The 15,791-nt window shown below is 44.6% G+C and overlaps 1 protein-coding gene across 1 annotated transcript in view; it reads left to right on the top strand.

Moving 5' to 3' along the window:
• PCCA (propionyl-CoA carboxylase subunit alpha) overlaps window positions 1-15,791 on the top strand; it is a 2,021,650-nt gene that overhangs the window by 1,969,947 nt on the left and 35,912 nt on the right. Inside the window, exon 23 of the mRNA XM_069205070.1 lies at window positions 12,464-12,541. Coding sequence (XP_069061171.1) covers window positions 12,464-12,541 — 78 coding nt within the window. The remainder of the gene's footprint in view (window positions 1-12,463; window positions 12,542-15,791) is intronic.

The raw sequence follows: 15,791 nt of genomic DNA, 5'->3' as shown, positions 1-15,791 counted from the left end.
AAAAGGGAGTCCCACGACGCCGGAGGACAACTCAGAAGGTTGTGCACTGCAGGTTAGTGTGTCGGGGACCCAGGCTTGGCTGTGCACGAAGGAAATCCTGGAAGAGTGCACAGGAGCCGGAGCAGCTGCAAATCATGCGGTACCCAGCAATGCAGTCTAGAGTGGGGAGGCAAGGACTTACCTCCACCAAACTTGGACTGAAGAGTCACTGGACTGTGGGAGTCACTTGGACAGAGTTGCTGAGTTCCAGGGACCACACTCGTCATGCTGAGAGGGGACCCAGAGGACCGGTGATGCAGTCTTTTGTTGCCTGCGGTTGCAGGGGGAAGATTCCGTCGACCCACGGGAGATTTCTTCAGAGCTCCTGGTGCAAGAAGGAGGCAGGCTACCACCAGAGCATGCACCACCAGGAAACAGTCGAGAAGGCGGCAGGATAAGCGATACAAGGTTGCGGTAGTCGTCTTTGCTAATTTGTTGCGGTTTTGCAGGCGTCCTGAGCAGTCAGCGGTCGATCCTTTGGCAGAAGGTGAAGAGAGAGATGCAGAGGAACTCTGGTGAGCTCTTGCATTCGGTATCTGAAGAATTCCCCAAAGCAGAGTCCCTAAATTGCCAGAAAAGGAGGTTTGGCTACCTAGGAAGGAGGATAGGCTAGTAACACAGGTAAGAGCCTATCAGAAAGAGTCTCTGACGTCACCTGCTGGCCCTGGCCACTCAGAGTAGTCCAGTGTGCCAGCACACCTCTGAATCCAAGATGGCAGAGGTCTGGGGCATGCTGGAGGATCTCTGGGCACCTCCCCTGGGAGGTGCAGGTCAGGGGAGTGGTCACTCCCCTTTCCTTTGTCCAGTTTCGCGCCAGAGCAGGGCTGGGGGATCCCTGAACCGTTGTAGACTGGCTTATGCAGAGATGGGCACCATCTGTGCCCATCAAAGCATTTCCAGAGACTGGGGAGGCGGCTACTCCCCAGCCCTGACACCTTTTTCCAAAGGGAGAGGGTGTAACACCCTCTCTCTGAGGAAGTCCTTTGTTCTGCCTTCCTGGGCCAGGCCTGGCTGGACCCCAGGAGGGCAGAAACCTGTCTGAGGGGTTGGCAGCAGCAGCAGCTGCAGTGAAACCCCGGGAAAGGTATTTTGGAAGTTCCCGGGTCTGTGCTAGAGACTCTGGGATCATGGAATTGTCTCCCCAATGCCAGAATGGCATTGTGGTGACAATTCCATGATCTTAGACATGTTACATGGCCATGTTCGGAGTTACCATTGTGACGCTATACATAGGTAGTGACCTATGTATAGTGCACGGGTGTAATGGTGTCCCCGCACTCACAAAGTCCGGGGAATTTGCCCTGAACAATGAGGGGGCACCTTGGCTAGTGCCAGGGTGCCCACACACTAAGTAACTTTGCACCCAACCTTCACCAGGTGAAGTTTAGACATATAGGTGACTTATAAGTTACTTAAGTGCAGTGGTAAATGGGTGTGAAATAACGTGGACGTTATTTCACTCAGGCTGCAGTGGCAGGCCTGTGTAAGAATTGTCAGAGCTCTCTATGGGTGGCAAACGAAATGCTGCAGCCCATAGGGATCTCCTGGAACCCCAATACCCTGGGTACCTTAGTACCATATACTAGGGAATTATAAGGGTGTTCCAGTAAGCCAATGTGAATTGGTGAAATTGGTCACTAGCCTGTTAGTGACAATTTAGAAAGCAGAGAGAGCATAACCACTGAAGTTCTGGTTAGCAGAGCCTCAGTGAGACAGTTAGTCATCACACAGGGAACACATACAGGGCACACTTATGAGCACTGGGGCCCTGGCTGGCAGGGTCCCAGTGACACATACACTAAAACAACATATATACAATGAAATATGGGGGTAACATGCCAGGCAAGATGGTATTTTCCTACAATCATGATGTCAGAACTCGACTGCAGTGACTTATAATAGTCAAGTTTTTCCATCTTTTCTTTATAATCGGCGACTGGTTGCGTCATAGGTCACCGATTAATAAGAAATTAGATACTGGTGTTTATACAGGGATTACTGAATCCCATGTACTCTATATGGTCTTCGCACTGATTGTTTACTTCTCAAGGCCTAAGGCTCACAGCAATAAGAAACCTTTCAGGAACAATAATAAATGTGACTCCGGTAAGAACAATTGCATTAATCGAAAATATGCATCCCACAAACTAAGTGTGTAGTCTTAATCTTTTGCAGACAAGACAATTGTCAGCACTGCTTCTCATGGAGCATAGTGAGCTTTTTCAGCACCCTCACCATTGACAGCAAAGAGAGGTGGCACCTTGTTGAAAGGGAATACATTTCTAAGGATCCCTGCTGTCTTGGCGATAAGAACTGATGATTCTCTTGTGACTTGCTTTAGATATCCAGTGGAATTATCTCACCTTGCACTCAAGCGGCCATTTGACTATTCTTGATGGCAAGCACAGGTTCATCTTCACCCACACCCTTCCCTCTGCCCCCCCCCTCCATGAATGGCCTGCATGCGCTATATAGATGAGGCGCATATCAGTGTTCACCTATCAGTTCAGGTGCAAAATAGCTGCTATATTTTCACATTGGATTCTGCTTTTCGGTTCTCTGCATTCTCGCTTTTTTTTTTTTTTTTTTACATTCAGTGAACACCACCTGTCTCGAGGGCCAGTATGTCTTGGCCCTGTTGGAATTAGCAAACCCTACATTCATCATCCTATCAGACCACATGTAAAAACCATTAACCAGTTTGATCAAGGATGGTATGGATGCCTCCAAACAAATTCTGAAGTGTGGTCTTGACTGTTTGGACATCATTTTTCGGTCTATGGGCACGCCATCATGCTGCACTGACACAATTGGATGCATTCTGCTAGCTTTTTAGGAACCGTGATGCTCTTTGACAACCACCCATTTGGAGAGAAAGCTCAGCCCCGACCTGGAACTCTTCATTAACTTTACACTACAGCATGCTTACTGAGCCTAAGTACCCAGCAAGGCAGTTCCACCAACAGTACAGAAATTTATGAGGCTATTCAAGACCATTGCAGTTCTGGTAAAGACAAGTTTCACAGCTGATCCATAAATAATAAAAAAGTATTTTAGTATCCCTTTATTCTTCTGCTTTTGCGGCGCAGGCCAGCCTTCCCCACGTCAAAAAGTGGAGGAGGACGAGTGGTGCGCTTCTTAGTCCGCATGTCAGTTTGGCCGGCCATCCAAAGCTGGCCAAACTGACATGCATGCGCACTTAGAAACTCTCCACCCGGCTGTAGTTTACAGCCAGGTGGAGACCAAGCGCAGTCCCCTACTCCCTCTCTTAGTGGCATTTCTGTCTGCTGAGGCCAATCGCAGAACTTGTTTCATGCTAACAGCATGAGAGAAGTGTTGGGATTGGTTGGGGAGAGAAGACGAGAGGTGGCTGGAGCGGGTGCAGAGGATCATGGATGAACAGGTAAGTTTATTATATATTTTTGTTTTGTTTGTTTTCTGCCTCCCTGTGCCCCCCGCTCCAGAAGCTGCCCTCCCTCCTCACCCCTTCCATGGCAGCAGCCACAACTGGGATAATGTTCAATCAATCAATCAGAAAATTTATAAAGCGCGCTACTCACCGGCTAGGGTCTCAAGGCGCTGGGGGGGAGTTACTGTTCGAACAGCCATGTCTTCAGTTTTTTTCCTGAAGAGTAGGAGATCATGGGTCTTGCGGAAGTCGGTGGAAAGGGAGTTCCAGGCTTTGGGGGCGAGGTAGGAGAAGGATCTGCCTCCTGTGGTGGTGTGTTTGATGCGGGGGATTGTGGCGAGTGCGAGGTCGGCAGATCGGAGGTGGCGGATGGGAGTTTGGAAGTTCACTCTTTCGTTGAGGTAGGTTGGGCCGGTGTTGTGAAGGGATTTGTGTGCGTGGATGAGGATTTTGAAGGTGATCCTCTTGTCGATGGGGAGCCAGTGAAGGGATCTGAGGTGTGGTGAGATGTGTTCCTGGCGAGGGAGATCTAGGATGAGGCGTGCTGCTGTGTTCTGGATTCTCCGGAGTTTGTGTTTGAGTTTGAGAGTGATGCAGACGTAGAGGGCATTTCCGTAGTCTAGCCTGCTGCTGATGAGTGTGTGGGTGACGGTCTTTCTGGTCTCTAGGGGAATCCATTTGAAGGTTTTTTTCAGCATGCGGAGGGTGTTGAAACAGGAGGAGGTGACGGCGTTAATCTGCTGGGTCATGGAGAGGGAGGGGTCAAGGATAATGCTGAGGTTGCGTGCGTGGTTAAAAGGGGTGGGCGTGGGGCCTAGGGTGGTGGGCCACCAGGAGTCGTCCCATATGGTTATGTTGGGTCAGAAAATGATCATTTTGGTTTTGTTGGAGTTGAGCTTGAGGTGGTTGGCTGTCATCCAGGTGGCGGTGTCGAGGAGTGTGGTGTGGAGGTTGGTTTTGGCGGTGGTGGGGTTGCGGGTGAGGGAGATGATGAGTTGGGTATCGTCTGCGTAGGAGAGGGTGGTGATTCCGTGCGGTCGGAGGATGTTGGCGAGCAGGGTCATGTAATTGTTGAAGACGGTGGGGCTGAGGGAGGAACCCTGGGGGACACCGCAAATGATTTTGGTGGCGGTGGATTGGAAAGGAGGGAGGCGGACCTTTTGGGTTCTATTGGTGAGGAAGGAGGTGAGCCAGTCTAGAGCTTTGTGTCGAATCCCAGCGTTGTGGAGACGTGTGTGGAGTGTGTGATGGCAGACTGTGTCAAAGGCCGCGGAAAGGTTTAGGAGGATGAGTGCGATGGTCTCACCCTTGTCGACTCTGGTTCTGATGTCGTCAGTGCATGCGATGAGGGCGGTTTCCATGCTGTGGTTCTTGCGGAAACCGGACTGGGAGGGGTTGAGTGTGTTGTTTTCCTCCAGGAAGTGGGATAGGCATGTGTTTACTAGTTTTTCGGCGACTTTGGCAGGAAAAGGTAGGAGAGAGATGGGGCGATTGTTAGCGAGATCGTCTGGGTCAGCTTTGGGCTTTTTTAGGAGTGCAGTGATTTCTGCGTGTTTCCAGGGGTCTCGGAAGGTGGCGTGTTGATTATGTTGCGAAGCTTGGGGGGCGATGGTGTGGCTGGCTTTGTTGTAGATGCGTGGGGGCAGGGGCCGGAGGGGGATTCGGAGTGAAGGGAGTTCATAGTTGTTTCAGTTTCTTCATCAGTGGTTTGGGCCCAGGTGGTAAGTAGGCTGGGGGAGGTGTGAGGCGGGTCTGTGTTGGATGGGTGGGGGATGTGTGTGGTGGGTGTGTGTGTGTTGTGAAACTATTGTGTATGTCTAGGATCTTGCGGTGTAAGTGTTTTGAGAGGGAGTCGCAGAGTAGTTGTGATAATGTTCAAATACGATGTAAAGCGCTCATACAGTGGTATTCAAATTATTTGACTAAGTACTGGGACAGACCAACACATATGACATTCTTACAGTGCGTATCTCTTATATGCAGGGACTGAACACAGTGAAAATCAAGTACCTGTGAAGAGATAACCTGTTTGCCCTTGATTCCTCCAGTGCTCATAGGTGTGAAGCTCCAGACAGCTTCCAGCCAAGATATTCAAACAAAAGGAGGCCTGATGGCCCCTTAATTTCGGCCTTTGACCTGCCCGTCCTGCACGTTGCTGCTCAGAAAGAAGGAAAGCATCTACGTGCAGACCCTGCTGAAAGTGTGTGCGGGTGCTGCTGAATGTCCCGCTTCACGAGGACGAATTCCGTGTATTTCAGTGGGGGCCCAACTTCTTGGCAGTGTGGACGGCGTCCACCTGTAAAAATAGTGGGTGCCCTGCGATTCTGATAGCGGATAATTTGTTTTTACGTGGTGCGGTCTTCAGGGCTTCCAAAGTGTGTCAGAAGCAACAGATCTGTCCGTTGGCATGCAGACCATTAAGTATCCAATGCTTGTCTTCTAGGTGCTGCAAATACATGGGACATGTCTGGTTGTCTTTGCAGTGAGCTGAGGCAGTATAATATCAGCAGATGAGCTCAGGGTCAGCAATGGGAACTTTATCACGGGAGTCTTTGTATCTAGATGGGAGGAGATCGCCGCCACTTACTGTTTTTTTGTTTCTTTTTTTTCTTTTTCCAGAATGCATAAAGATTACTCCTAATTTAGCCACCTACCTTTTAAATAGAACCGCATTAAGAAACCTAATTGAGTGATTTTCACTTTTATAGAACAATCTGCAGGGGTTATATTGATATTTTTTTCCCTGTTTTCAACGATCTTCCATGCGCCATAAGGTGATACTGTAGTGGAACCCGTAAACCTTCTGTCTAATTTGTCAGAAAACCACGGCAAGAGAAGAACATGAGAAGGTTTCCATTCCATAAGCAAACGCCACCCATCTCTTCTTTTTCCCCTCTTCCACCCTGTGGAGCCTTGTATGTTTTTAGCTGCCTGCAAGAGTTTGATGCTTACTCCTGCATTGAAACAGTTGCTGTTAAGATAAGTCAATAAACGGTTCCCTGTTAATTGCCGAAACCGCTCGGAAGTCCTTCATGTGCCGCCTCCACCCGGCAGATGCTGTGCATTAATTGGCCTGGGCAGGCCTGACCCAGGCTTCCTTGCAGCCGGCCCAGTTTTTGAAGCGGAGGGTTTGAAGAGCGGATTTTATTATTTTGCAGAACCCGAGGTGCGCGCTCGCGCTGTGTACCCGCGGTCTGCAGTTACCCAATGTCGAGCACGTTGCCAAACCTGTTTCTCTCTGGTAATGTACGAGTAGCAGGTGCGCTCAGAATTCCATCCACCAGGAGCTAATTGTCTTCATCCCGACACTCTGACTGATGAACCTGTCTATTGTATGGATGTTTAGCACCGTACAAAGCCATATGCCCCTGGCACGGGTTTCCGTGCCCTCACTTCAGTTGACGGAGGGGGTCGGTGGCAGGAGTGTGGTAGACAATGTGAATCCATCAAAATCAACTCGAAGATTCTCGCCTATAATTTTCTGACGGTAGTTCTTGAAGAGAAAACGAAGACTAAAATTAACTACTTTGTCAGAAATTTCCAAATGTATGTCTGTCATGTTTCTCCTTAGTTTCATCACATTCAAATGTGAACCTTTATTTGTCCCTTTTTGTCCTTTTTCCCTTCTGTTCAAAGCAGACCACGCATTGCCCATTATAAGGCCCTCCCCTCTGTGGCTAGACCACAGCTGCTACTGTAAATCTCATCCCGTAACTGTATCGCCCCCATTTTGTGGCTCTGAAGGATGAAATTGAGAAATGGAACAGTGTGCAGCCATCCTTGATGTCTCCAATTTTAGGCCTTGCCACTTCATTTTCATGCTTTTATTCCAAATCAGATAACAAAAGGGCTCAAGAGCACTTTAAAAAACAAAACAAAAAACAAGACATGGGTAACCCAATCTCATTTTAAAACTTGCTTTACCTCCCTGTCCCTCAACATAGTCAGTGCTAATTTTGCGCCAGAGGTTGTAGGTCAAGGGCACCAGCTCTTGTTTTTGGGAACCTGAGCTTACTTTTCTTCATCAGACTGTGGCCCAGGGCAAGAAAGAGAAAGGCAGAAAGAAGAAAGATAAATTAAAACAATAACAGGGAGGAAACAGTAATGAAAAAAAACTATAAGGATGAGGAAAAGAGATGAAGACACGAGGTGGAATCAGGAGTAGGCATCCTTGGTATTCAGCATCCCGGATTTTGGCAGCAGGGGTAGTGGACCCCTCAGAAGAACATTGGGCCTGTTTATTTAGTCCTGTATTTATTTACAAATAAAGCTGTTGGGTTCGTCAGCGGTGCCTCTATAAAGCAGATGTATAAAGCATTCTTGTGTTCTTAAAAGCTCTGATTCTGAGTTTGTATACACGAAATTGCCTTTTGCAATGTACCAACCCCATTTTAGGGGTCCAACTTCTAAAATGTGTTTAGAAATGGATAACCAATCAATATTCGCAATGGGTGTTTTGTATGAGTCCCTTCCAAAAAAAGCAATTGTTATCCATATGTATTAGTGTTTAAGGACCAAAACAACAGCTCTATACCACTGAAAAGTAACTGACCAGCCCCCCCACCCCCTTTTTTTGGAAAAGAGAAGAGGCTCCCTTGAGAGTCTCAACCATTTGTGAATGTAACAAAAAAAACTGTTTGTTATGTAGTAGGCATAAGTCCAGAGACCTCTGTCTAATCTGAAACAGACTCTTAAAACCTTTTTTAAACACATGCCCATTTCTTTATAGGAAAATAACCTGCATTAAGAAAAAAATGTTGTTAAAAAGTGTTAACATACATAGTAGTCTGCTGGCCACCGCACTCCACCTGCCCTGTAATGGTCACTGATCTTAATGAGTCATAATTTGCAAACTACCTTATGAAAAATGAAGCAGTAGTTAAGATAACGATTCCCTACGATTCAGAATTTTGTGAACGGAACCATTAATACATAGGTCGGTTCCCAAAAGTCCACACTCATCCAGATAAACGCGACCAGTGTTTAATACATTTGACCCCAAGTTTCTTAGTGTGTGTGTTTGCATGATATGCGAGTAGGGAGCACTACGGTTGGGCATGGCTTGTAAATACGTGAGTGACCACATAAATCATTCTGTGAAAAGTAGGTGTAAGAACATGTGAAGGAGACGAGAGGATTTTATCATGGTTAACAAGTGTATTAAATCATTAGCACAACAAAGCACAATATACGCTCGGCCATAAACGTCTCCAGAGACAGACTCCTTTGAAAATAAATCGGACTTGATAGATTTCCATATCATTTGTAACTTCCCCTAATTACACTTGCAAGCCTTGCCAGTAAAACTGGGAAATTGGCAGGCTGTATCCATTATATTAATTTTGCCGACCATAGCAAGCAGCTGCTATCGCTGGGCCCTATTTCCCATCGTTCACAATTAATCACCGGCTGGAGACGTCTAAAAACTTCCAAAAAGCTCCTAGAGCGTGTGACATTCAGGGCTTCTTTAAAATGCTCGGATCTGCTGAGTAAATGGGCCGCGCGCTCCTTCAAGTTGCCGTGTTCCGGCGCGAAGGAAGACGGCTGCCTAACGAGGCCCACTTTGATAATCGGATGCGAACGCGAACCCTGACCCCCATGTCAAAGGGGAGGACGCAGCACGCTGGATGAAACCGGCAGGCTCCAAGTCTACAAACCTTACACCAATTAGACGTAGAGCAGAGTACATCTCTGGCGATTGGGTTTATCAAAGCGACTGGCAGGGCTCGTGACTATTTAGTGAGCCTATCAAGAAGGACGTACTGTCACAACCATTAAACGTGTGGCCTAAGTGACACGCACAAACACTGGGTACACTCTGCCCACTAAGGCGTTTTAGCTTCTAAAGCCGTCCCGCATCGCAGTTTCCTTAACAGTCGCCCCTTTCTTTTCGAAACGTTGTTTTTTGCAAGCTCTTTTTTAAGTGTAAATAATAGCTCTGCAGTTTAATGCAGCAATCACGCAGGCTTCATTTTAAATTCAAGGGCTGTTCATTTAGGCCTTGGAGCATTTAAGTAAACATGACTTAATAAATGGAGTTTGTATTCAGCAAAAAACTTTTAAACTAATGCATATTATTCATTAAGTGGTAGATTTCTGACACCCCTAAAGTGGGATAGCGCTAAACATCCAGCATTGACTATTTTTTGTAAGACTACGACTTTCATACTAAGAAAAAAGTGGGGGAATCCTAGTTTGCCGCCTGAATATTGTGACCTGCCGACTAGTTTATAGGAGTTTACACAATCCATCTCTGGAAACAATCATGCAGTTTGAAAACGTTTGCAAGGCTGGACCACTAGCAGTTTGACCTTCTAAAGCTTTCTAGATATGTGTGAAGGTAATTCTTTCTGTGCAAGAAGATTAGGACTACACAAACTTAAAAACTCTCTTATAAGAATGGGTAAAGCAAATATCAGGCAAACAATCAATGGAGATGGAATGTTTGTATCACAACAAAGGGCTCTAGAAAATAAAGTACTTGAAAATAAAGTACGCGATCGTGTTCTAAGAAAATAGTGTTCAACTTATTCAATAAAACTGCTATTCTGTGTTTTTCTTCTTCCAATGATCTTTTTTTTCTTCTATAAACCAGAGTTTTATCGGTGATTTCAGTGTGCTTTCTTGATGAAATGAACACACTTTCTCCTCCCAACCTTCTTAACTAGATCAAACCAGAAAGATATTTTCATACCATTCTTTGTAGTGTATTTCTATTTATGTTGTGCATCATATACCCCTGATAAGACTGTTGTAGCAGTTTTGCAGATCAGTAGCATAGTAGTCCGTGGGATTCATATTGCTGAAAGGATATGAAAGTGAAGTGTGGAACATATGTTAGAAGTGTTTTGTCATGTATAATGAATTGTGCTGTTATCATCCCATATACTCCTCTCCTTGAGCACACAGTGCAACAGAAAGGAGTGAGGGAAAGGATACTTAAGCTTGTAAGACTGGTTTGTTGTGGTGTTTGATCGGGAGTAGCGCCGCTTATCCGGCTGCTGTAAAAATGTTGCTCCTCTTAGGTATGGCTTGCAGTGAAGGTATGAGAGGTAGCTGCATTTGTGGTCCTGTCTACGGTAAGATAATTTGTTCCACTTATCATGTGGCTGTACAGCTCTTATGGTGTAATTAGTACCTCCTGGCGTAAGTTGTTAGACTGTCCAACTGAAATTTAGAGAGTTACCAGTTTATGCAGCGATATGTGGTGCTGTGGATGAGTTATCTATACTACTTTGCACCACAAAGGCACTTTTTTCTGGGGCTCATCTATGAATCTCACCTTACGTGCAGCATGGGTGGGGAAGCTGCGGGATTTGTCCATAAGATCACAGCTCAGGTACCAACTGATGATAACTGCTCATCCCTTAAGTTTGCTGCACACACCTGTGCTGCATGTTTAGATACTGCGGCGCCGTTCTTAATTTAATTATAAGGCAGCAGAGGAGCTGCTAACTAATTTGACAGGCTGTCTTAGATGGCAGAAACCTACTGACGTCGATATCAGGAAGGTGGACAACAAACTCTGAACCCCCTGGAGTAGGGGAAATCCCTATTTGTGCCAGGCAGAGATCATGACAGAGGGATCCAATGAAATACGTTTTAGAGTATAACCTCAGGGCAAGAGAAGACACAGCTGCCCTGTCCAATATCGCCTGGATGGGGACCACTGTGACAACTTTGTTCAGAGGGAAGTCCAGAAGATCAGCCAACATCAGGTCCAAAGCATGAAATATCAAGAAATTCAAGTGGATGGGAGGTAAATTCCTCTTTTATTGGGTACTTCTCCTTGCAGATTTCCCATCTACCAGGAGTCAGAGAGGATCTTGAAAGTTTTTTGTTTAGATGAAGCCAGAACAACTTAAGTTGCAAATCAGTCTGTTCTTCACTAGATTATTGTATGACAGCAAATTATTCGGGTCACACCTAGTAGACTTCCTAAGCCTCAAAAGGGAATTAAGATCTTTTTGGAGGAAAGAAAAACAGTCAGATGTCTCTCACTCCTACCCTACTGAGTTACGCTCTAGTAGCTGGTAGTGTTTGTGGTCACAGATTCTGACTTGAAGGCTTTCTCATCAGAAGGCAGTATTAACAGAGCCCTGCCTTGTACCCTGAAATCAGTATACACACTACATACTTTGTCATATATGTGTGTACGAGGGAACAAGGAGAGGACAGCTCATGTTTGGCACCTGTTTGTTACAAAAGATATTGAACATTGTTCTTGTACAATATATATATCAATATGTGAAATATTATTGTTAGTTTTCTTCTGACAAGATAGAACACACAAGGTCATTGTTGCGCATACCACAGATGCTGCGATCTGGGGCTCCCTCGGTTTGCTGGTACTCTTTTTTTAGGTTTGTGATTTCTGGCCTGTTATCTGCCTCTGTTAGTAAGGGTGAACTGCAATGCCACAGAAATTCTCTCTCTGCTCTACCTGTGACCCGTGGGGAGCATGTCAACTCACTTATGACTCCGTGACTTTAAGCAGACATATTATTACTTATAAATACTGCAGGGGTCCAGGAAAAGTTCTCTCTCCAGGAGAATCGCAGAGGCATAGGGTGGATGTTTGCCCCGAGATAACTGAAAGAGACAACACTTGGGCAAAAGAGTCCAAGGCATTGTAGTCTTTACCGATTAGTGACGCTTTGGGAGGAGAGAGAAATCCTTGGTGAAAACTAATAATGCTCTTATGTAATATAACGTGCTTTGTCTAGCACTTTGAAGTTTCAGTCTGTGGTTATAACTGCTCAGCGCTCGATATATTAAATTATATTAACATTTTTGTCATTATACATACATGCTTCTTGTTGCATATTCGAGGTTTTTTGTCAACGTCTTGCTAGATTACATCTGGATTGTTAAACAGGTGTGTATGAAACTGTATGTATCCCATTTGTAGTGTCCAGAAACTGAAATTATGATTTTTTAATCACTCAAACAAGTACAATATTGTGACATGGAACGTTTTTAGTTTTAACCTCTTCTACTCTTTTTTTCCACTAGGTGGCAGAAGGTCAGGAAATCTGTGTAATTGAAGCTATGAAGATGCAGAACAGTATGACTGCTCTCAAAACTGGCAAGGTACCATATGTTTGTTCTTGAAAAAAAAAGCTAAAAAAAGATTTAGGAAAAGTGCCAAAAACTAACAACTGTAGTTACAAGACATTAATCCATAAAATGGATTAATGCCTAAAAAAGCAGTTTTTATATTCAGAGAGTAATCCCTTAGGCATACAGCTCTGATGAAGTGCTGCTGGTGTAATAAACTCCTTAAACCTTAGAACCGCTCGGTTTCTAGTTGGACTCTGACGTCCTCGTCAGCATGGAAGCCTGTTTCCGTTAGGTCACATACAATTGAATTTTCAGGCTTCTTACATTACGATGTAGTACCCTATCACACGACCTTGCTAGAGGTATTGGTACTGGAAATAATAATTTATCCTGGATGGATTTTCTTCTTTCATCTGTCCCGGATACAAGATGATGAAAACAACAAATAATGATGCAGATCTATAAATAGCTAGGTCTTGCTAGATGTTACTAGGGGTGTGCGGAATTCACATAATTCACTTTTGCTTAATTATGGCAAAATTACACGTAATTACATGAAATGCAAACCTGTCATTTTGCTCTCTGTTATGGCGCAAAATGGTCCTTTTGTAAATTTTTTAGCACAGACACATTTATACAGCACCCTGAGCAACAGCTGCTCACATTTTGTTGTTCCTGTGCGTTTACAGTAAATTCTTACCACGAATGTAAAGTAATTGCGTGAAGTGGTGTGATGTCATCATTTCTGTAATTTCACGTAAGAAGCTGTGCATACAGTATGCTAACTGGCATGGAACCATTCAGCAATGAAGTGCAGATAGACTGGCAGCACATGATCTGTCAGATTGTCGATTCTCACATAGTGATTTTTGTATGAATTAAAAAAGAGGTTTTCTATAGATTTATGTTGTTGAGGTCCACGCACCAATCAAAGTGAAACCAACCCCCCTTCTGTAAAATGTAAATTGTCCCATATTCTTGCCAGTAATTTTCATAACAGTGAGTGTCTTAGGATGTGAAATATTGCTCACACTCAGCTTAGCAGTCTACTGAACATTCCCCTTAATGCCACAAGGTACCATCCTACAGAAGTCGTAATTTTCTGATGGGCAAAAATTATCATATCTTCTTCGTTTGATTATATTATGGGTGACATATGTGAACATCCCTGCACTAGGCTACTACCCACTATATCAGTAACCCAGTAAACAGATATGTTCGAAGGAAATGTATAAACACATCAGCGGGGAGCTATTATCAACTTGTTGAATAATGAGTAACCTATACCTCTTCACTCTCTTCACTTTTTCTTCTATTGAAAAACATTTTTCTTTTAAAATCCTTTTTTTATTCGAAATACCAGTACATTTCATACAGTTCCTTTACAATGATAGCTTTTTAATCACATTTCAAAACAAAGTATAAGCCCCATGAATAGTTCCTAATATTCTGATATAGTCACAGCCGACACGTTTTGCTGCTCACCAACCACTTCTTTAGGGCTCATGAACGGAAAATAAAGGGAAAAGTAATTAGCGGGTTCAAAAAATAAGATGCCTCCAAGTAGGTCTCATAATCAAAGCGTTACCATTCGGGGCCTTGGAAGTGGACCACTCTGCCAGGCCATTTGAGACAGTAGGATGCAGTTAGTTGATAGGGGCATCATGGATGAACCTTTATGATTCAGTGCTAGATTTTTTCCAGTGGTAGATTTAGGTTTCCAGACTTTTCAAAGGAAGTAATATCCTGTGTTTTGTATCTCAGACAGTGATTACAGTGAATTAACTGTAGTGCAACAGGAGTGCTCACTATGAAGAAAAGCGGGCGTAGAGGCTCTGGGGATCCCTAGACAAGATGCCTTAAGAGAACCATTTTGAACTCAACTCAGTTTTTTGGAACTTAGTGATTCCTTCCTCTCCTACCTAACAAAGTAGTTAAAGTACTTAAAAACAAGATTATTGCAGTGCTATCATAATCTATGTAAATAATTTATTTGGGATAGGACTTTGTAGAGCATCATGTCTGTTTTGTGGTGTCTGCATGGAAATAAGAATGTGGATGCTTATGCTATAAGCACATTTCGTAATCTTCTCCTTGGATGAGAGATAGATTATACATCCTGCATCATGGACATATGTGGGTCATAGGGGTCTCCATGAGCCCCCGCCACTCCTCTTGCCTTGTACCCTGGAGTCTGCCAGCCGCTTTGAGCCACTCAGCTTCTTGGATTCTTGTGACTGACTGGCACCTTATGCTCCAACACTGCCTCCTGACACACCTAAAGCTGGGTGCTCCTTGTCCAATCTTCAGGCACTCCCGGCCACATATAATTCCAAAGATTTGGTCCTAATTAGCTGGAACATAGCTTGTCTTTCCTCCAGATTCAGTGACCTGAATTGGCCCTTCTCCATTAGGATGTTTACTGTGGTTTGTTTGCAAGAATCCTGGGAGACTTTGAAATGTTTCTTCCTGGAGGGTTACACAGCTTTCTTTGTTCCAGCAGTAGAGTTGTGTTCTGGGAAGGCCAAAGGAGGCTTAGTAATTTAGGTCCTGTTCGTAGTCTGGGGCCGTATCACAGAATTGTCTTCTGGTTCGCCTGTACTCCAAGCTCTAAGAGTGTTGTTGCCTGGTTCCCGGGTTTTTTATTTATTGAATTTTTATAATTCGTGCTCTGGTTCTCAGAACACTTCAGATATTAAATTACTGGGGTCCTATATTGATTCAATATCCGAGAGAGGGGCAGGTCCACCCAATTTAATCATTGCCGGAGATTTTAATACACACTTATTCAAGTGCCCTTTGGCGGTTAGAAGAAAGAATCGACCCTGTCAGATTCAAGATGGTCTACTGTTAGAAATGGGGTTTCTGGTTGGCTAGAGTATGCAGCTAAGCCAGCAGAACCCACCACTCTAGTCAGGGCTAGTCAGATACGCGGACTGAATTAACCTGTGCTCACCATCTGGTAGCTTGGCGCAGAACAATCAGGCATAACTTAGAAGGCAATGTGTAAAGTATTTGTGCAACACACTAGCAGTAATCAGAGGGAGAACACAAGACTCCACACAGGTTTATAAAACTAGATAGCGTTTATCTGATTGAAATAAGACCAAAATGGCAAAAAATGTAATTAGTACCGCTCAAGATATTCAGTTTAGGTTAATCAAAAAGCAGTGCTTACAACGGGGCTTGTCTTAGAGTCTTCACAGTCATTAGAGAATGCGTTAGCTGCGAGGAGCGCAATGAAAACATTTTGGTACCACTTGGGTCCGGCCAGAGGAAT

The sequence above is a fragment of the Pleurodeles waltl genome, chromosome 8 (assembly GCF_031143425.1).
Source record: "Pleurodeles waltl isolate 20211129_DDA chromosome 8, aPleWal1.hap1.20221129, whole genome shotgun sequence".
Classification (NCBI taxonomy): Eukaryota; Metazoa; Chordata; class Amphibia; order Caudata; family Salamandridae; genus Pleurodeles; species Pleurodeles waltl.
This window is presented reverse-complemented; position numbering and strand designations above follow the sequence as displayed.